Source organism: Sciurus vulgaris, assembly GCF_902686455.1.
Source record: "Sciurus vulgaris genome assembly, chromosome: 5".
Taxonomy (NCBI): domain Eukaryota; kingdom Metazoa; phylum Chordata; class Mammalia; order Rodentia; family Sciuridae; genus Sciurus; species Sciurus vulgaris.
The window spans coordinates 5,384,535-5,405,661 of record NC_136465.1 but is presented as its reverse complement, the minus strand read 5'-3'; the positions used below and the strand labels follow the sequence as shown (position 1 = coordinate 5,405,661).

Genomic DNA, 21,127 nt, shown 5'->3' with positions numbered 1-21,127 from the left:
TCCACAGTTTAAAAATCTGGGTTTCCTCCCTGAAAAAAGATCAGTGCGCATGTTTGACCACAGTAGTGATGCAGTCCTCCAGGGATCAATGGGGAGTGTGGGGGAGTGTCGGCTAGACGTCCCCAAACTGGAACTACGAGACCTGTAATCCGTTTATGCACGTGGAGGAGCGAGATTTGATGTTGATTGTAAAATTCTGGAGAGGGGCATCTGACGGGGCACAGGAAGGAGCAGGTGGAGGGACAGGAGGAGCTGCTGGGAAGGCCAACCAGAAGCACAGAAGGCACGTGTATTAGTCTGCCACTGCTCCTGTAACAAACGCCACAGGTCGAGAGCTTAGACAGAGCTTTAGTCCACAGTTCTGGAGGCTGCGAGTTCAAGGTCAAGGCTGAGGCGACTGGGTTCCTGCAAGAGCCTTTGTCTGAGCACGGTCACGCTGGGGACAAGGGCTTGACACAGGACGGGAGGGTGCACTCGGTCCACAGCAACACTCTTCCATGCTTTCATTTCTCCCCAAACTGGACCAAGCCCAGGGTCCACGCCTCGGCTGGCCCCCTGGACTGAGCAGAGCACACGCCTCCCGGCCCTGGGCTCTCCGTGCCCTGTCCTAGGGAAGTTCAGGCTTCCCTCTGCCCTCTAGCTGGGCCCACCTCTCTTCTCTTACAGTTAGCAAGTGGCCTCGTCTCACATTTGAGGAGAAATGGGTGATCCAGAGAGGAACCTCAACTCTTTGCCTCTCAGCCACATCTCCCCACTGCCCAGCATTGTCGAGGCCCTGCCCCTCACATTCAAAGCTCACCCCTCCATCTCGGCCCTTCCTGTGAGTGCCCTGCCAGGCCTCTAGCCCCAGTCTCACCCCGGGGTCCTTGCCTCCCACTGAAGCAAAGGCTGAGTTCAGCATGCATGTGGCTCCTTGGGCACAGTGCTGGGTGGCCTTCTATCCATTTGCCTTGCCCCAGACACATCAGCCATCAGGGATGGCTGAGCACCTCAGTCTTCTCCAGGGTCCAGGGAAGAACCTCAGCTCCCCCATGTCTACCGTTGAGGGATTGGGGTCATGCTCCCACTCTGGAGTTCAGGTTACCTGCTGAGAGTCAACAGCAAATTAGTCGCAGCATGGTTGACATTCTGTAGACATAGCCTAAAAAATGCCTCCACGTTCACAGCAGAAACGTCAATCCTGAAAATCAGGTTCATATTTCCTGCATACAGAATCCTTTCACTCCCTGAATACTTAGACAAACCCTGAGCACATGCTGTGACCACCAGTCCCATCCTAAGCGGATTTTATGCTTCATTATCTAGTTTACTCCACAATATTACTGCCTGATAGGTAATCTTTGTCCCCACGTTGCAGGAGAAGAACATTAGGGTGCAGAAATTGAAATCAGTAGCCCAAAGCCAACAGCTAGTAAATGGAACACCTGGGGCCATACCTGGAGCGCCTAGTTCTCTAAGCTCAGCGCCACTGCCCCCCTGGGTGCTGCAGTATCAACAAGAGCAAAGACAAGGAAGGAAGGGAGGGAGGGAGGGCCCATAATAAGGGTCTCCTCACTACTCCAAGCTGAGACTCACTCAGCCTCCCCCAGCCTTTTGCTTCAGGAACCTGGTGTTCCTCAGGCAGCTCCTTACCTTCCTGCCTTCACCCCACGGACTCCTCTGAACTGATGGTCAGGACCCCACACACAGCCAGGTGCAATCCAAGGCTATGGGGCCAGAGCCCTCCTTACCTCCTGGTAGTAAGTCGCCTCCCACCACCTGCCAGGAGGCTCCCTGGGTGCCACCAGAGCCCCTGCCCAGGTCTTCCCAGCTCCCTCTGCTCACCTGCCTCCCAGTCAGACTCCCCAGGGAACCACAGGCAGCTGATCTCCCTGCACCAGGAGGGTCAAGTCTGTGGCATAGAACAGACATGGGTCTTGGAGGTGGGCCTCAAGCTGAGCTCCCCAGACTTAGCAATGACCCTCTGAGCTGGTCAGTGGCCTCTTAATAGGCTCCTCTCTTGCTTAACCAGCCAGAACCTGCTCTGCTACCTGCAAATCAGACCCCTGATGAGGCACCAGGAAAGCTGCTCCCCAAATCAGAATTAGACCAAGGGTAGATAAACTGTCTCTGAGAACGTCACACCACTGAGCAGTAGGCCCGAGGCTGGACGTGCCACACCCCAGCTGCCAGGCCCAGCTCCCGACATCCACCCACCGCCCTCTGGGGCCAAGATGGGGGCCCACACGAGAAGAGCCCCCACTGCACTATCTTGGGAACACAAGTCCCAGTGGAAAGTCCCAGCGGGTGTTGGCCCCTCAAGGAGACAATTCTAAATCAAAAGAGAGATGAGAAGCAACATCAGGCTGAGGAGAGATTTTTATTCTCGTAACCAACTCATCTGCTATACTGAGAGGGTGAAGTCAGAAGCCACCCTGTAGGGACATGGTAAAACCCAAGGGACCAACACCAGCTTGGAGCCCAGAGCCACCAGCTTGGGCTTCAGGTCTCTTCTCAGGGGCTCCCTGAGCCTTTGCACTCCCCCTTGGGAGTGGGAGCTGTGTTGCTGAGGACCCTCAGTACCCTACCTGGAGAGCAAACAGGCTGGCAGCCAGCCCTGACTCTAGGTCTCAAGGCTGAGAGCAAAATCCAGCCACAGGTGGACAGAGAAAATGTGCCCACAAGACTTGCAGACTACTCAGGGCAAATGACAGGAGGGTTAGTTATTAGGACTTCACTCTGGACTGCTACTCCTCCCTCAGCTTGTCTGTGGGGTTGTGCAATCCTGAAGCCGTATAAATACAGCCCAAATCCGGCCATTGGCGCCTCTCGCTCAGCCTCTGAGGAGTCTTCAGTCCTTGCTGCACACCGGCCCAGCCTGCCTGACACCATGAGGGTTCTCTACATTTTGGTGCTGATTTTGTCTTTCTTCTTCTCACAGATCAACCCAGGTAAGCCATGGAATCTTCTGGAAGACCTTGCCAGGGAATGGGGAGCATAGGATTCACAAGAACTGAAGGCAGCTGTTCCCATGTCATGAAGCAGGCAAGAGAACACCCAGGTTGAGAGTCTGCAGTGGGCAGTGGCCAGGCCCTGCAGCTGTGCCTGGGCAGCAGGGGAAGGAGCCCTAGGGTCTCAGGGCCACTCAGGCACGAGTCCCTGCCTCTCCCAGCCCCATCTTTGTCCCGGACATCGAGGGCATGGCCTGGGTGGCAGGGATTTCTGTTTCCCCTGCAGCAAGCCTCCTCACACTGAGAGGCCAGCTTCCTACCCAGAGAGAGGTTCCTGCCATGCTTACTTCAGGTCACTGGGTGGGGCTGCCCCAGTGCCCTGCTGCAGGCAAGGTGCCACCACCCCTCCCACCAGGAACCTCAGCTAGTGCCTGTGACTCATCTACTGTGCAGACAGTCAGGGAATGCAGACCATCTTCCTCCTTCCCTGAGATATCATCCACCTTCCCCAGCTGTATCTCCTGGGTGAAGAGAGGTGGCTTCCAGTCAGCCAGAAGTTGCCAGCTTCTCTGGGACAAAGCACACTGTCCCTGATGTGAGAGAGGAGACCCTCGGGAGGAATCAAGGACACAGGATTATCCCTGCCCTGTCACTCACAGTGTTTTGAGCAAGCCACCTACTTCTGAGGTTAGTTTCAGTACTTGCACAATGGAGTCCTAGGGCAGAGAAAACTGCTTGGAATTCTCTATGAGCCCCTATCATGTAGGCTATGCCTTTATTCCAGATATAAATCTAATCAGGGCCAGGTAGGCCTTCATTTCCCCAACTGAAACGGCGTCAAAGCATTCTAAATGCAGTTTTTCATGCTGCCAGTGGAGACCCTCAGAGAGATACAGAAATCAATTTAAAGAGTGGAAACATGTTTTCCTATAAAGACTAGAAAATACCAGAATATACCAGGTCCCAGGAGCACATGCTGGTTGATTCTTCTACTTCAGAGTGTGGGGGTGAAGGTGGTTTACTGATTTACAAGGAGACATTCTTTCTTACATTCCAAACTCAAAACAGCATGGAAGCAGTTTTCCCAACAAAAAGATTTATATTCATCTGAACAGGATCTGAGCACCCCATTCAAAGCACAGGGCTGAGCAGGCACAGGGGCCAGGCCTGACCTGCTGGGGGGATGGAGCCAGCTGCAGGGCACACACAGAGGACCCTCAGGGACTCCCCCGCAGGCCCCTCTGCTCTGTGCCTGGACCACAGGACTCCTGTGCACAGCCTGTCAGGAAGGAGTTCACCAGCTCAGCTTCTAGAAGGAGCAGAGAGCAGGGCCACCACCTCCAGGGGAAGCCAGGGAGGACCTGAGGCCCTGGGACACCAGCAGGCCAAGCACTGCCTCTCAGGAGCCCCTGCTGTCCCCGAATGTCCCACTTGACCACGAGAAGGACACTGCTTAGGGCTCTGCGCTGTGTCCTCTGGAGGGGGAGGAGACCCGCTCCCCTGTCTCCTCTGCACAGAACCACGCAGGTGCCCCTCCTGTGCCCCTGGGTCACTCTGCAGGATGGGCTTGCACAGGCTCTGATTCCATTTTAGGAAAGAGTTTGGATTGTTCTGGACTTTTTAAATCTTGAATTAAGGTATGGAGGACAGATAAAACTCTAACCGTCTCTGGTGCAGGACATAAAGTTTTGGTAAACCCAGACACTGGCAGGTGAGATGGAGCCAGTCCACAAGTCCAGCACCGCACACTCTCATGCTCATGCTCTCAGTGCTGTGGTCCCTGCTCCCCGCCCACTTCCCCAGGCCCGTGAGGCCTGCCCAGCTTGGAGCGTGGTGCAGGGGCTTGGGTGCTCCCCACCAAGGTGTGGATGCCCTGTCTCAAGCCATGGCCCTGCTGAGCCCGCACAGTGGACCCGTGACGTCCTTTTCCTGGAACAGCCCTCAGAGCTAAGTGGTCCACCAGGAGCGTTTCACACTGGGGAAATCAAGGCCCATTGACCCCACAGGTGCAGGCACCCACTTCAACTCTGCTCCTCTCCATCAGAGATAGACAGCCTCGCCCACTTTCATCTCTGGCCGTTGGTCTCTCTGACCACAGCACGAGGTCAGGACGTCAAGACTCTCAGCCAGGGTGTTGGGAATCAAGAGAGCCTGAGGCTTCCTGCGCAGACTGAGCTGAGGCAGCTGAAAGGTCCATATGCAGGCATTGCCCTGGGCGTGGGGAGGAGCCAGGAAGACACAGGCCCTCGAGGTCGGCACCTTCCATTCCAGAAGCAGAGCTCAACATGAAAACCAATCCGATGTTCAGTTGTCCTAGTATGAATGCACTTTAAAGACTGCCGAACACAGTGGCCAGAAGGCACAGGACCAGGAGCCCAGCTGCTCTCCTGGTATGGGCAGAGGCTTGTTTGAGGGGCCCAGGTGTGGAGGAGAAGTCGAAGCTATTTTGCTGAGCGTGCTGTTTAAAAGTTTAACTCCTTTTCAACCTTAGGAACCAAGACAGGTGACAGAAACTTTAGACTGCTATCTACCCTCCATACACAAAGCTGGGCCAGGATTCTTCCTGGCGACAGTGAGCTGCCACTGAACAGGGGCTGCAGTCCAGACAGCACCCCCAGGTCCCCCCAGGCCCCGCCTTGCTCTGTCACCTTCCCTGCCTACCTGACACCAGTGATCAGCCTGGCTGCTGTGGACACAGGAATTTGCAGCCCTGGGGAAGGTCAGAGGGCAGGTGGACGGAAAGAGCAGGTGCAAAAGTCCCAGAAAAGCCACCATCAACTTATGCATGGGGGTTGGCTGAGCCCTCCAGGGTTTCAACCAGGGAGAGGGCAAGTTATAAATGGCATTTTAAGGGACTGGTTGTCTGGGGCTGATTGGTGATCTGGAGGGCCTAGGGGCCAATGGAGGGACGCTGGAGTCAGGACAGGCCAGACGAAGGACCTCCTCTTGTCACTGAGGCTGGTTCCCTTGCAACTGCTTCAAGGCCACAGCTGTGCCCTTCCTCAGCCCCCTCCTGCTTCTGCCTGCGGGCTCCACGCTCATGCCTTCCATGTGTTCCCTACCTTTACAATGAGGCAAATAACCCCAGGCCTCAGCATCCCGTGGCTCCATCTCCACCCTTCCCCGCCTGCACTTGAGAGTCTCATCCCGGAACCTCCGCTCGCCCTAATCCTTCTACCTCTCCCATTGCTGGCAACAGTCCCAGGGATGCTCCTGCTAAGGCCTAGGGATTCCATCTGGAAAACACATACCACGTGGCCTCCCACAGTGGCCCTGTGTCCCCAGGACAGGCCCAGATCAGGACACCTGCCTAACAGGGCCTGTGAAGCCACAGGCACCCCCAAAATTGCTAGTCAGGACAGGGCCATGGGTGGCACTTCATATCTGAAGAAAGCTCCGAAGGTCATCTCCCCAGTGTCCCAGCTCCCCCACACACAGGGCCTGCCCTCATGCCCGTTCCTTAGATCTTTGCACGCCGACTCTCAGAGAGGTGCACTTTCCAGTACCCAGCCAGCAGAGGACCTGGCTCAAACCCAGCTGGACTCCCAATCCTGCATTTTCTGCACAGTTTCCTGAAGACCTCTGTGTGCGTCACCCACACACAGACCTCTCTCGAGAGCAGTCTAGATGGGAAGGGACGGAGTCAGGTGCTGCTGATGGTGACAGAGCCTCGGTTCTTGTTCCAGGGTCTTCCCTGCTACCCGAGTTCAGAAGTGGTCTGTCTTTGGAATTTTGTGAGTTGTTTTGTTGGCGTGTTAGATGAATTTATCCCCCAGATAGCCTAAAATCTTTCCTAGAAACGAACTCCAATCCTCTTGGGCCCCCACTGACCACAAGCCCCATGTTACCTCAACCTTCATTTAATACCCCAGTGGGAGGAGACCACTGGCTCCCAGGCCCTTCCCAAGTACACTTCATCCTGACTGGGAAGTGCTTGGGCTAGCTCACAAGCCAGGGCTTCTGAGAAGCTAATTCCAGCCCATGCCTGGTTGAGTTTCTGGACCACTGCCAAAACCACATATTCGTCACCAGAGGTGTGAAATCTGTGGCCACTGTTGGGAGAATCTAGCCTGAATACCCACATCAGGGACTGCACTTCCCACATCCCAAATTGGTCACTCCCCTGTGCCCCTCAGTCCCGACTGCTCAGCAGGTGGAGCTTCACTGGCTGGTCTGCAGCAGTCCCAGGTAAGACAGGGTGGGGTTTGTGCTTCCCCTTCCCCAAACACCTGGGGAACTGCAGTTCATTCCACCCCAGCTGGATGGTCTTTCAGCACGAGAAATCTGTGCCTCTGTCAATGATCCTCACTCTCTCTAACATTTCCCACGTGCTCACCTTGAGCTGTGAGTGCATGATACAAAGACAGTCTTAGTCAGTACCCCTCACAAGGGACCTCGGGTGGGTGTAAAACAGACACCCAGGACCAGAAGTCCCATCACCCAGCGCTTGAGCAGCACGCTTCCATTCTCACCTCCTCTCTCTCGCCGTCTCTCAATCTCCAAAAGCCAGCAAACTGTACTTAAGAAACTGTACTTCCTGGCTCTTGGACACTAAGACCCCAGATCCCCGCTGTTTCGACAGATCTCCTCACGGCCGCCTCCAGCAGTCTTCCTCGCCCACCAGCATGGGCCCCATTAGGACACGTTGGTCTCAGGGCCACAGAGGCCTCACGCAGTCCTCCTTATGCAGATTTGCTTCTGCTGACGCCGTGGCAAGCCAGCCCACCCAGGGCTCAGGGCCACAATCCCTTCTCCCCTCCTCTCCTGCTCCCCACATGACCCACTGGCGCGTTTCCCGCCCCACTTCCTCTAGTAACCTCGCTGCTCTTCGCTCAACCAGAGCCGCTCCTGGGCAGTGCTGCTGGCTCTCCAGGGCAGCTGCCTGCCGCGTGTGCTGGAAGGACTCCCTCTCAGCACAGCTGGAACCGGACGGGCCTGTCCCTCTGCACCCTCCACCCACACTCCCTTCCTCCTCCTCCTTCCTGCTCACCAGGGAGTTTTCTCCTGTCTTTGCTTCTGTGGCTCAGGCAGCCCAGAGGGGACCCGAGAACACATCAGCATGTCCAGCTTGGTGGGCACCAGGAAAAGAAGAGCCCCCCCGCTCAGAGGGGCTGTTACCCTCGCTGGGGAAAGTGAGAGGCACGAAGGGACTGTGAGGTATCCCAAGTGCTCACGTGGCCTCTGGACAGGAGTGTGCCCATGGGTGAGGACAGAGAACACCGGGCCTCTTGGCCCCCGAGGTCCCCAGCTCGGGGACATGGGAATGACCTCTTCAGATCACCTCCTCCACTTGGTTCTTTTTAAAGTGTGAAACAGAATGTGCATCCAGAAAGTACAGGAGCCGGGGTGGACAGCATAATGAATACCACACAGCAGGCTGCCCTAACCACAGGCCGGTGCAGAGGTAGGACAGTGCTGCTCCGTGAGAGGCCCTCCTCCCCAGGGCCACCGTGAATGGACTTTGTGGTAGTAACTCCCTTGTACTGTGCTTTCATCCCATGAGTATTTATGCTGAAAACAGCTTGGAATGTGCCTGTCTTCCTAGTGGACCAGCGAGGCCTGGATCTCTGTTTCTATGTGCTAGAAGGTGGCATAGTGCCCAACTCATTCCTAAAACTTTCCACACTGATTTACATTCCCAAGATTCATGAACGGGAATTCCTGTTACTCCATATTGTTGTTGCACTGGATAATGTTCATTCAAATTTTAACCTCTGGTGAATTTAATACCATGACTTCATTTTGCTGATGAACAGTAAATCAGAACTTTGCATGTAGTTAGTGGTCCTTGGGCATCTTTTTGGAACTGCTGTTTGCCTTTTGCCCGTAATTCCTATCAGATTGTCTGTCTTTGCGTATTGATTTCTAGTAACTCTTTATATATTCTACATACACTTTGTCAGTTACGTGCGTTAGAAATTTCCTCATGCCTTCTCCCTTGCTTATTGATTCTCTTCATAAATGTTTTTCTTAAGAGGTTTTTAACTGGTATTTCAATGTGGTTAGAAGTTCCGATCTTTTACTTTGGGGCATGTGCCCTTTGTTTCTTGTGGAAGCAATCTTGAAACATGAAGATAGTTTCCAGTATTGTCTTTTAAAGCTCACGATCTATCTGGCAATGTATACACACACACACACACACACACACACACACATATATAGATGTTGACAGGCCTTTATTTTTATTCATTTATTTATACACAGTGCTGAGAATCAAACCCAGTGCCTCACACATGCTAGGCAAGTGCTCTACCACTAAGCCAAACCCCAGTCCCTCTGGCAAGGGTTTTCAGAGTGTGTCGGTGTGTGTGCATGTGTCTGAGACGGGTGTCTGTGTATGTCTGTGTTGTGTGGGTGACTCTGTGTCTGCGTGTGAGTCTCTGTGTGCATCTCTCAGGGTGTGTGTGTCCATGTCCGTGTGTGTCTCGCTCTCTCTGTGGGGGATCGGGAAGGTCAAGCTGCCTTCCAGCATGGACACCATTTCCAGAGTTGAGAACTCTCTTCCCCGTGCTCTGCTGGGTCACCATTGCTCCACGTGCACTCTCCTTGCTTGAACGGACCTCTTTCCACCCCTCATTCTGTTCCGCGTCTCCATTTACCTGTCCCTTCTCAAAAGCACCCTCTCTTAATTACAGCAGCTCCATAATTAGTTCAAATCCAGTAAGGCCAGTCCTGCCACCTCCTCCTCCAGCCTGGTCTTGGCCATTCCTGGACCTTTGAGTTTCTGAATAGATTTTTTCAATCCCCTGACAGGACCTCTTGGGATTCTGGGGTCCTGGGTTCAAGCTGAAGATTAACTGGTAGAGAAATAACGATTTTTTAAGTATTCTGCAAATGCTTGACAATGGAATTTCCATTTTTTAGGTGTTCTTTAGTTGGTCTCGAGTTGTCTTCTGTATTTTGGGACGAAGTGTTGCCTGTGTTTCTTAGATTCGTAACTGAGCGCTGGATGTGCTACTCCATCTGGTGCATTTCTTCAAGGCTCATTTTTGTTGTGGGTTGCTAATAAGATTTAAATTCACTGCTTCTCCTTTCCTGCATATTGAGCTTGCCACTCTGCTTTACTCAATTCCTTTTGGGCGGCATATCATCGCAGTATCTGTCAACGGTTACAACTTTATTTCTTCCTTCCCAACCCTTATACCTTTGGTATTTTTAGTGCCTTTTCTTAACTTCCTCCCCTGTCTAGCACCTCAAAAATATTGCCAAACGGCAAAGCTGGGTGTTTTTATCCTCATCTTATTGTGCCTAATTTCTGATTCTGAAGAGTACAATTTGTGTAGGTGTATATACATATTCTTTATTGGATAAAGAAAGTTCCCTTGAGTTCCTAAATTTGCTAAAAGGTTGTATCATATATCAGTGTTGAATTTCTTCAAGTGTTTTCTTGGCATATATTAAAATATGATTTTCTCCTTCATCACTAAGAGCATTGGCAAATTTTTAATACTTAATGAATTCTTAGGTTTTTTTAAAATGCACTGAAATTGGTTTTGTTGTGTATGCCCTTACTTTATTTAGAATATTTGCCTCTCTGTTGATCAAGGAGTTCTGGCTATAATTCTTTATGCCTTTTTATTTTATATACTGATCTTGTTAGATACAGTTTTTACGACAGTGTTGACATCAAAACATGAGTTGTGAGCATTCTCTCTTACGCTGTTCTGATAAACAGCCTCTGTCATTTGGACACTCCTATTGCTTCAAAGAATTTGCTGATTTTGGAGGGAGAGGGGTTAATGGGGATTGAACCCAGGGGTGCTTTACCCCTGAGCTACATTCCCAGTCCTTTCTATTTATTTTCAATCTTGGGACAGTCTCACTAAGTTGCTTAGGACCTCACTAAGTTGCTGAGGCTGGCCTCTAACTTGCAATCCTCCTGCCTCCACCTGCCAAGTCACTTGGGATTACAGGTGTGCACCACTGTACCCGGAAAATTTACTGATTGTGATGACTTGGATATGAGGTGTCGCCCATCCTGTGTTCGTGCAGTTAGGCTCAGAGGGGGCTTGATTGGACGGTGAGAGCTGTACCCTATCAGTCCAGGTCCGGTGGTAACTGTAGGCTGGGGCCTGGCTGGAGGAGTGGTCTCTGGGGGCGTGCCCCGGAAGGGCGCATCTTCTGTGGGCTCTTCCCCTCGGCACTCTCCGCGTCCTGGCTGCTAGGAATGGAGCAGAGCTCCTGCACCACACCTTCCTCCGTGCGGGACGGAGCCTCTGGAACTGAGAGCCAAAATAACTTTCCCTTTTCAGTAGGTCTTGTCCACGATTATGGACACAGGGACCAAAACGTGACTAACGCAGGCATGAAGGTAACATGACTAGGGTTTTATTCATGGACTCAACATCTTTGATAGTCATTACCTTGTGTTTATTTCAGTAAGTTGCGTTTTTCTAAGTGCTGTCTTATTTCAAATAAGTTTCCAAGTTTATCGCCAAAAGTTCATAGTAGTCTTTTTTAGACATATGTAGGGTGTGATATCCCTGCTTCCACTGCTGTCTTGCCACACACCTTGGCCTAGGAAGTCCTCAGTTGTCTAGCACAACAAGGAGCAGGTGCCCTGGCCTGTGTACAGGTGTCCTGAAGCCTCAGCTGTCCCTGTGCTCTTACTGGAAGCCCAAGGCCTTCAGAAGCACGTCAGTGCTGTGAAGCCCGGCAGGCCCTGGCCCCGGGCAAGCCTGGTGTCTTCTCTAGGGAAGCATGGCGTCTGCGGGGGGCGCAGCCTGTGATGTCAGACCTAGCACAGGGCATGTCAGGGGAAGAGCCAGTCAGCGTTAGGTGCCGTTCATGCAGCGGGGAACCTCAATGTTCTAGAAGAAAGCTTTTCCAAGTGTGGATTCTAAACCAGCAGCTTCAGTATTACCAGGCAGCTTGCTGGAAATGCGACTTCTCAGCCCCAACCCAGAGCCTTGGCTTCAGACGTAGGGCAGAGGGAGGGGAAGTTGTGCTTAACAAAACTTCCAGGAGATTTGTATCCACGACAAAACTTGAAATCCAGTGACCCAGCAGTTCTCAATTCCTCTCTGCACATTAGAAGATTTATGTTGATATAAATACATGGCACCCATCCCAGAAATTTTTTTTAAAAAACTTATAGTTGTAGATGGACACAGTATCTTTATTTATTTTTATGTGGTGCTAAGAATCAAACCCAGTGCCTCACACCAGCAAGGCAAGCGCTCTACCACTGAGCTACAGCTCCAGCCCCCCAGAACACATTTTTAAGAGCCTCTCAACTGATTCTGATGTGTACACAGCGTAGAGAGCCACTGCCCTGCACCAGGATCTCTGCATCTTGGTGCGACTGACATCGCGGCACTGACAATTCTGCTTGGGGGCTGTCAGGTGTGGTGGGATGTCAGCAGCATCCCTGGTCTCTACCGACCAGCTGGAACAGCCCTGCACAACTGTGACCACCCGCCAATACTCATGTACTCCAGCCACGTCCCTGGGGACAGGCGAGTCCCCCAGGGGCTGCATGCTGCACAGCACAGCTCACAGGGACCAGAACAGAGGAACCCAGAAGCCTCTTGGCTCTTGGTGGCTGGGACGCAGCCCACGCAGGCCTGTGCTTATTCCAGGCCTGGAATTCGGGAAGTCTGCTGAGGCTCCTGAGCACAGGCAGAGGACAATGAACGGGACTAAGAGGGCCCGAAAGAGGCACTGAGGAACATGGGACAGAGCGAGGGAGAGAAGGACTGACGACGGGGTTGCCCTCGGAGGCGGGGACTAGACTTACCTGCAAAGGCAGGACAAGAGCCCTGGAGGGAAGGTCCTGAGCACGGTTTCCAGCAGCACGGAACCTCTTCCAGCAGCGCCACCTGCCTCTGGAGCACACTGTCCCCCAGGTGCCGACGGCCTGTGCCTCTGTCTGCTAGGCCGCCCTCACACAGGCCGCACTCTGGGCCCTGAAGCTACAGAAGGGGTCTGCTCACACTTCTGGGGCTGGCAGTCCAGACCAGGTGGCAGGTGGGCTTGCCCCGAGCTCTCCCCCTGGCTCAGAGGTGGCACCTGCTGCCTGTCCTCAGCCCGCTTTCCTCCTGTGTGTCTGCACCTAACCTCTTCTGATGAGCCTGCCAGTCATACTGGACCCTGGCCCATCCTAACGACCTCATTTAACCTTGATCCCCAAGTCTAAATACAGTCACTTTCTGAGGTTTCAGGATTAGGGAAACATCACGAGAATTTTGAGATGACAAGAGTCGGCCCAGAACACCCACTAGAGGAGGCTGGCCAGACACTGGCCCAGGGTGGTGCCCGAGGGCAGCACTGAGCAACTTCCTTCTCTCCTGGCAACAGTAGGGCTCTAGGTCAGGGTTCCTTCCAGTGAGGAGAGTCTGAGACAGCAGCTGTAGGGCGGAATAAACTCCACCTGGGATACCTGGGAAGTCTTTACGGAGTAACCGTATTTTCATCCTTACAATAAAGGATCCTCATTTTCCACAGAAATGGTCTTTGTAAGGTGGAGAACAGGGATTCCAGTCAACGTAATCAGTGTAACTGAAGTCACAGGGATGTCCTCATAGCGTGGCAATGACAGGCATTTGACAGTTGAGGATGTGATCATGGTACAGAGACTACAGTACTCAGTATGTGGAGGAACTGGCATTACTGGTGTTAAGTGCAAGTTTCTTGTATCAGAATACTGTCATGGGATTTGCAGAGTGACCTGTCCTCCTCTGTCCAACATTCTGCAGTCATGTGCTCACGAGCCCAAGTCTAAGTGTGTCTGTTCCCTCTTTGCAGGTGCTGGCCTCCTCACAGGTCTTGGCCACAGATCAGACCACTACATGTGCGTCAAGAATGGAGGGTTCTGTCTCTATTCTTCTTGCCCTGTGAATTCCAAAATCACTGGCACCTGTTACAAAGGACGGGCAAAGTGCTGTAGATGAGCTGAGAGTGACTTGGAGAAAGATCACAGAAGCCAAGTGAAGGATTGCTAATCATTGTTTTAATAAAGAAAAATTTACCTGGACACACACCTTCATCAGACCAAAATTAGTCTTACTGCTCAATGAAAGAGTTTAAGAAAATGTGGGGTTAGGCTGTCAACCTGGGAACGAGAGACATGCCAGTCCAGAAAGACCACCTCTTCCAGAGGAATGAAGGCCAGGTCTTGACAATGTTACTTTCAGCTGATCATGTCACCAACCCACAGCTGAGGGATGCAGAGAGTCCATGAGAGGCCAGCCATACATGTGGCAAGGAGAGGCAACTCCAGGACCCTTGGGGCCAGGAGAAATTGACCTCGAATTCCAGTGTCTGGTCAGCAGTTCAAAGAGATGGACCGTCTCTGAAGCCAGGCTGCGGCCTCTGCTGTCCACACCCGGCAGCAGCGTGATCGACCTTAGCAGTGACAACCTCCTCTGTGACCACTAAAGCAGTCATTGAGTTTTATACTCAAGGGCTAACATCTGTGTCTTGAGGACTCAACACACGTGCCTTTCAGGCCAGCCTCACCCTTGGGCCTTAGATACCCGCAGGGGAATGACAGCAGTCCACCTTCCTTACTCCATCAACTCCTAAATGCTCTTGATGGTGTACACGATGCTGCTGTCTCCTTAAACTACCACAACAAGTTCACCTTCCACTTGATGAATAATGGGAACAATGAAAACCACCCATGATAAAAAGCATTTGCTCCCCACCTCCCCAGCAATAGTCTTCTATGGAACACCCCTCTTCTGCAAGGGAAAGCCTCAGAAAGGAACATGCAGACTTCAGGGAGGACAATGACTAGGCTGAGGCACTCTTGGTGACAAACACAAGAGGTGTTAATGAAACCCAGAAACAATCCAGGAACACCGTTCTCTGACCTCAGATCTCAGGTGGCAGGAGTAGGCACCACAGCATTTAGGCCAGGTCCCCCGGGACTTCTGGTGGCCTTCAGTGCCAGCTCAGGCCCACCACATCCACACTGCTGCCCCTGGGGATGAACAGCCCTTGGCAAGTCCAGCTTCATGGCCTGGGGGTTCAGGTAGCAGCCAGTTCATGAGAGGCAGTTGAGGCCACATGGGAACATGGCAAGCCATGGTCCAGGGAGAAAGAAGAGCAGTGTAAATTTTCAGTGGTGTCCTGGGGTCCTTCCTCAGGCAGAATAACCTCCCCTTCACTCAAGAGATTCTGGATCTGAAATGCAGCTTCAGTCAAGTCATTGAAAGAGGGACCACAGTCTTCTTTTTTTTTTTAATTTTTTTATTAAAATATTTTTTTTACAGTCTTCTGTTTAAATGATTCAACTCAGACTTTTGTTCATTTGATTAGAAATTTTCTTCTATTCAAGTGTCAACATAAATAAACACACACACACACACACACACACACACACACAGAGTCCCACTAAGAGCACTACAATGGCAAGGTACATGCCAGAGCACACTGTGGGCATATTCAAGGTGGAAGAGGCCAGGGAATGTTTCTTAAGACAAAAAATGAGAGGACTACATCAGACACATGGAACCTGTAATCCTTGGTCACAATGATTTAGAACAAGAGTAGCATCCATCCAAGGTTGAGCAGATAGCACCTGGGCAGATGTCCTAGTAGAAATGCCTTTTGCAGCAGTCATAGTGGTCTCTGTGCCTCTTCTGGTTATGGAAAAGACTTTTTTAACAAATGCAAGCTAGAAAAGCTTTAGAAAGTTGTCAGCAGAGCTTAATGAGAGATTCTAGTAGGAGCTCAAAAGACCAGAATGTCAATAGGACTATGGACAGTAAAGACTGGGATCATAGGTTTTCAGAAGAGAAGGAGGAAATTGGACCAGAGGTCATTCATGTTATATTCTGGAAAAAAAAAAAAAATCTACATTTTCCCCATGTCCTGAGACTTCCTGTGAGGCTGAATTTAATGAACTAATGAATCTGACAGGGGAAATTTTGAATCAGCACAGCAATCAGGCAGTGGCATGTATATTATTAGTTGTGTTTAGCCAACTTTATTATGATAATCAGGAACAGAAAGCAGAGCAAAAAGACTTTAAAAACTTGCAGTTTGGCCAGAAAAATGGAAGTAAAACTGGGGCTAAAGAAGTTGTGATTGTTAAAGATATACAGCCACTAAAAAGATGCTAAATACTTTACCCAGAAACAATAGGAAAAAATGGCTTGAGGGTATCTCAGGAATTGGCAAGACCACACCATGCTTGCATGTCAGGGGGAGGAAGCAGAGTACTAGGATGTTTTTTCACAATGTTCAGCCACCCAGGCGCTCGTAGGTTAGGGTTCTAGGAGGCTTGGCTACTGCTCAAGATGGTGGCAGAACTTGGCATCAACCACGTGGTGGTTCTATAGGAATGCTGGATGCATTAGGTGGGTCATGGATACTTTCACTGAAATTTCAAAGGAAAGCCTGTGGGACCAGGTAAATTGTAGCAGGGTTAGAGTCCCTGTGGAATGCCTTTGAGAAGGTGTTACATGAACATGTGAGAAGAAAGCCAAAGCAGCTATGGAGATTCCCCAAGACTAAAAGATGCCAGTAACATGGGATATTAGCCAAGGAAAACTGAACAGAAACAAGCCAAAAGAGAGGTCACATAGGCTGCAACCAACAAGGCCATAGAGTCAGAGTAACATGAGCCCTTTGGAGAGAACAGCACAATGCTATGTGCTCGAGATGCTGGAAGTGGATCTACAAGACTTGTTTGCCCAGCTGTATTTCAGTCTTGCTTTGATCCCATTCCTTCTTTCCAAGCTTCTATTTTTCCCTTGTGGAATGTAATTGTTTACTCTGTATCATTAAATATTGGATATATGTAACTTGATTTTGATTTTTATTCACACCTCACAGTATGTCTTGAGTCTCAGATGAGATTTTGAACTTGAACTCTGGGGAAATGCTGGAAGTATTAAGACTATAGGGACTCTTGAAAATGGACTAAATGTATTTTGCACTGTGAGATTGACACGAGATTTTTAGGAGCCAGGGATGAACTATTACAGTTTAGATAAGAGGCATCCCCCAAAAGTTTATGTGTGCAACAATGCAAGAATTTTCAAGAGATGAAAGAATTATGTCACAAGAGGTGTAACCCAATCAGTGGGTTAATCCACTGGTATGGATTAACTGGGTGGTAACTCTAGGCAGGTAGGGTGTGACTAGAGGAAGTAGGTCAGTGGGGGTCTGACATTGAGGGTGTATTTTGTCCCTGGTGTCTGTCTGTCTGTCTCTCTCTCTCTCTCTCTCTCTCTCTCTCTCTCTCTCTCTCTCTCTCTCTCCCTCTCTCCCACTCCCTCTCTCCCCTTCCTGGTTGCCATGTCCTGAGCTGAGCTGTTTTCCTCTGCCATATTCTTCCACCATGAAGTTCCTTTTCACCTCATGCCCAGACAATGAAATAGGCCATCTATACATATCTATTCATCTATAGACTAAGACTTTTAAACCATGAGCCAAAATAAAGTTTTCCTCCTCCGTGTAGTTCCCGTCAGGTCTGTAGGTCACAACAACGACAGAAAAGTCAACTAAAGCACTTCCCACCTGTTTCGCTCTTTAGAAGTTCACGATGATCTGCCTCTGTCACCGGTACCCATGAGTAGGACTCTTCTGTCTCCCCAACTGTTCTGGCCAATCACAGTAACCATACACACCTCACCTGCTAACCCAGGGTCCAATTATTCCCACTGCATTTAGGTTCCAGAATTCAGGGGTGAGAGTTCCTATCATAAAGTTCAGAATCAAACAAAAGATATCATGTTGATATAAAGGGTACTGGGGCTTCCTTCACAAATTAATTTCTCAAAGTCATGGTAAGAGGAACGGCCTCTGCGCCCTCCCAGGGAAGTGAGCAGAGTGTACAGAGCAGAGAGGGGTGAGTGAGCTTCAGAGAGACAGACACTTTCCAGGCCAGCCACCCAAAGCACTTGATGGCCTCCCTCACTTAATTATCTCATTTGAATACTAGACACACTGGGAATTCAATTCATATTTGATCCACCCACTCACAAGATGTATTGCCTGGTTTAATTGGCAAAAATCTCAGTCTCTTATCTCCTGTCACATGTGAAATGAACTCTAAATGGGCTGAAGTTTGAAATGTAAAACTTAAAACCATGAGATAGATGGAAGAAAATCTATAGAACACTGATCTTCACAATGATTATCTAGATATGAACTCAAAAGCACAGACAAATATAGAAAAACACACAAATTGGAAAACACCAAACGAACAAACTTGTACACAGCAAAGGAAACACCGAACTAAAGAGAAAACCCAAGATCTAAGGGAAAATATTTGTAAATCATACATCTATGAGGGGTTGGTTGGTAGCCTAAAAGATAAAGGGAACAACAACAATTTAATTGAAACAAATAACCCAATGAAAGTGGGCAAAATACCCAAATAGATGCTCCCAAAAGGAGACACATGAATGGACAATAGGTTCATAATAAAATGTTCAACCTCACTAGCCATGGGAAAGATTCAAATAAAAAATGCAGTGAGATATCACATCGTAGTTGTTAGAATGGCTAAAACCAAAAAAATGAAAGACAATCAGTGTCTGGGGGATGTAGAAAAGTGGAATTCTGTGTACTGTGGTAGGAACACAAATTAGTACAACTATTATGGAAAACCATGAGTTTTATGTAGGTTTTGCATAAAGCCACAGAGCAATACCACAAATGTGCAGAGGTCCCCCTTCTGGTATATCCAAAAGAATTGAAATCAATACACCAATAACATCTCTGCACTCAAATGTTCATTACTACACAAAAGGAGAATATGGTCTTGATCTACATATCCCCAGTGGATGAATGAATAAAGAACACACAGCCAATGCACGATGGAATCACATTAAGCCATGAAAGAGAAGGAAGACCACTATTCACAATGACTTGCATGAACACAGAGGATACCACATAAAGTGAAATAAGCTTGGCACAGAGAAAAACACTGCATGATTTCACTGTTTATATAGAATGTAAAAGGAGCCAAACTCACAGAAACTAATAGGCAGTGACTACAGGCTCAGAAGGAGGGCAGGAATGGGAAGTTGCATGCTGAGAAGACATCATTGCTTGAGTTCGGAGGAGTCACATGTGAGATCTCTGGCCCAGCAGGGTGACGTGAGTGACTAATAAGGTATATTTTAACCTGACTAGTAGTCAATTTGAGAGGTGTCACTGCAATAAAAAGTTAAGAGGTCAGTCGTAATCAACACAGACTGCATCAGAATATCACCCTGTGCCCCAAAAATATACACACAAAGATAAGTTGTGCAAAAGAAATAATACTTACATTTTTAAAAAGGACCCTCAGCCTTCTGGCTGCTGCAGAGAACAACCCCTCTCAGGATAGACACTGGGGCTCTCGGCCACTGAAGCAGCTCAGAGGTTGGAGGGCCAGGCCTGGGCCATCCAGCTGTTTACCATGGTGTCCTGCACATGAGCTGCAGCCTCCTCTCCCACCTCAGCTGACCACAATGCCCCCGGGGTGCCACACATATCACCCACAGCCTTCCTCATTACCTGCCTAATTAGTGCATCCTACGGTCACGTTCTACATGTTTCTACAGCCACATCACACGAGGATTCTCAGTCTTCTTTGCTACTAGAAATGGAGTCTTGAGAGCCTTGAATTAATCGGATGAGTGCCCATGCCACAAACCCCAGCCCAACTCAGAGGACGGACCCTGACCACCCTGATCCTCCACAATCACCCCTCTTTTAATGCCAATATCTGCATCCCTTGCGGTTCTGAGAAAACCAAGGTGTGTGCACAGAAAGACAGAAGCCCTTTCAAGGGAACGCTCCCCAAGGCTTTGAGACTGTGACTGAGCCCTGCAGAGGGTGGGGCCATGGCAGCCTGTGGACCAAGAGGGACTGCAGTCTGAGTCAGAGGGTGGTCAGCGGGCAGAATCCCTCCTCTCCTCAAGGAGGTGAGGGTCCCTCTCTCAAGGTCGTCAGCTCATGGCATGAGGTCCATGCATACGATGCAGGTAATCAGCTCTGCTGAGCATGCACCAGTGACAATGGGTTTTCTACCATGTTCCGTCTTCTACATCAGGTGATTAGACATTGGCAAAGGCAGAACCAGAGCAGGCTTCTGGCTGTGGAGAGAGTGCCCCTCCAGGGCCACCAGAGCTTGGAAGAGCACAAGGCACCTCCAGGAACATGCCTGTGACATGCACCCTGCCTGGCCCACAGACAAGACCCCTCACTGACCACACCCCAGGAGACAGACCCACTCTCCCTTAGTCATGCAGGACCAGGAGACAGGCATCCAGGCCCACCACACAGCAAAAACACAGATATCCAAACCAGCCTGTCCTATAGATGCCACAATGGACAGCCCTCGATGTGAAGCCCAACACAGCCTCTGGCCCACTCCACTGTGGGTGCTGCCTTCTGCCCTGTTGACCCCACTGATTCCCCAGTGGCCAGGTGTGACCTCTGCTGCCTCCTGACTCTGCCACCTCTGGAGATAATGAACCTTGCTCTCCTGAGACTCTCCTGGGCCCTCGTACCACACGTCTGATTGACCTTCACATAAATGATTCCAAAGCAAATGTGACACTCATCCAAAACACACTTCACAGAAACATCCACAGTGATGCATGATAAACATCTGGGCACCATGACCCAGCCAGGTACACAATAAAAGGAGCCATCAGCGTACCTTCAAGGCATCTTACAGGCACATCCTGCTGGCGACTCCACACACAGTACTTTAAACAGAACCTTGCTGATCTACCCCAATGAAAGTTCCCAGTCTCTTTTGCCTGGCAAAGAGAAGCTCATCCAGGAAACAGGTCCTCCAACAGAGCAGCTGAGGAAGCACACCCTGCCTCCTACAGCACAGCTTGATCTTCATCCTGGAAAGTACACACACAACCAGGAACAAGAGGACACCAAGCACAGCAGCTGGGGATGGAGACACCAGTTCACAAAGGCAACCCGGCTCTGGGGTTCTGTGTACACAGGACAGCAATAAAATATCTGTGGAGAGGTCAAGGGGCAGAAAGAAGCCTTTAGCCATTTAAGAGTTATTTGCAAAGTAAATGTTTTAATATAAACCCAGAAAATTGATTTTGTAAAAAGAGGACAATATTAGAAGAAATGAGAAAAAAGGAGACATATGCTGATAAGCACTCAAGAAATTGTTGGCTTCAATAACTTAAAGAAAGAGAGGACAGAGAGATTTGAGGTGAAAACATTATTAAAGAAATAGGAAAGAATTTTTCCCAGAGAGAAAGAGCCTACCC

At 50.1% G+C, this 21,127-nt stretch overlaps 1 protein-coding gene across 1 annotated transcript in view; it reads left to right on the top strand.

Moving 5' to 3' along the window:
- The window catches only part of DEFB1 (defensin beta 1), a gene marked incomplete at its 5' end in the record, with an annotated part of 46,530 nt that extends 32,625 nt beyond the window's left edge, over positions 1-13,905 (top strand). Inside the window, 2 exons of the mRNA XM_079141815.1 lie at positions 2,742-2,930; positions 13,677-13,905. Coding sequence (XP_078997941.1) covers positions 2,742-2,930; positions 13,677-13,822 — 335 coding nt within the window. The 3' untranslated portion in view covers positions 13,823-13,905. The remainder of the gene's footprint in view (positions 1-2,741; positions 2,931-13,676) is intronic.
- Positions 13,906-21,127: the final 7,222 nt, after the last annotated feature.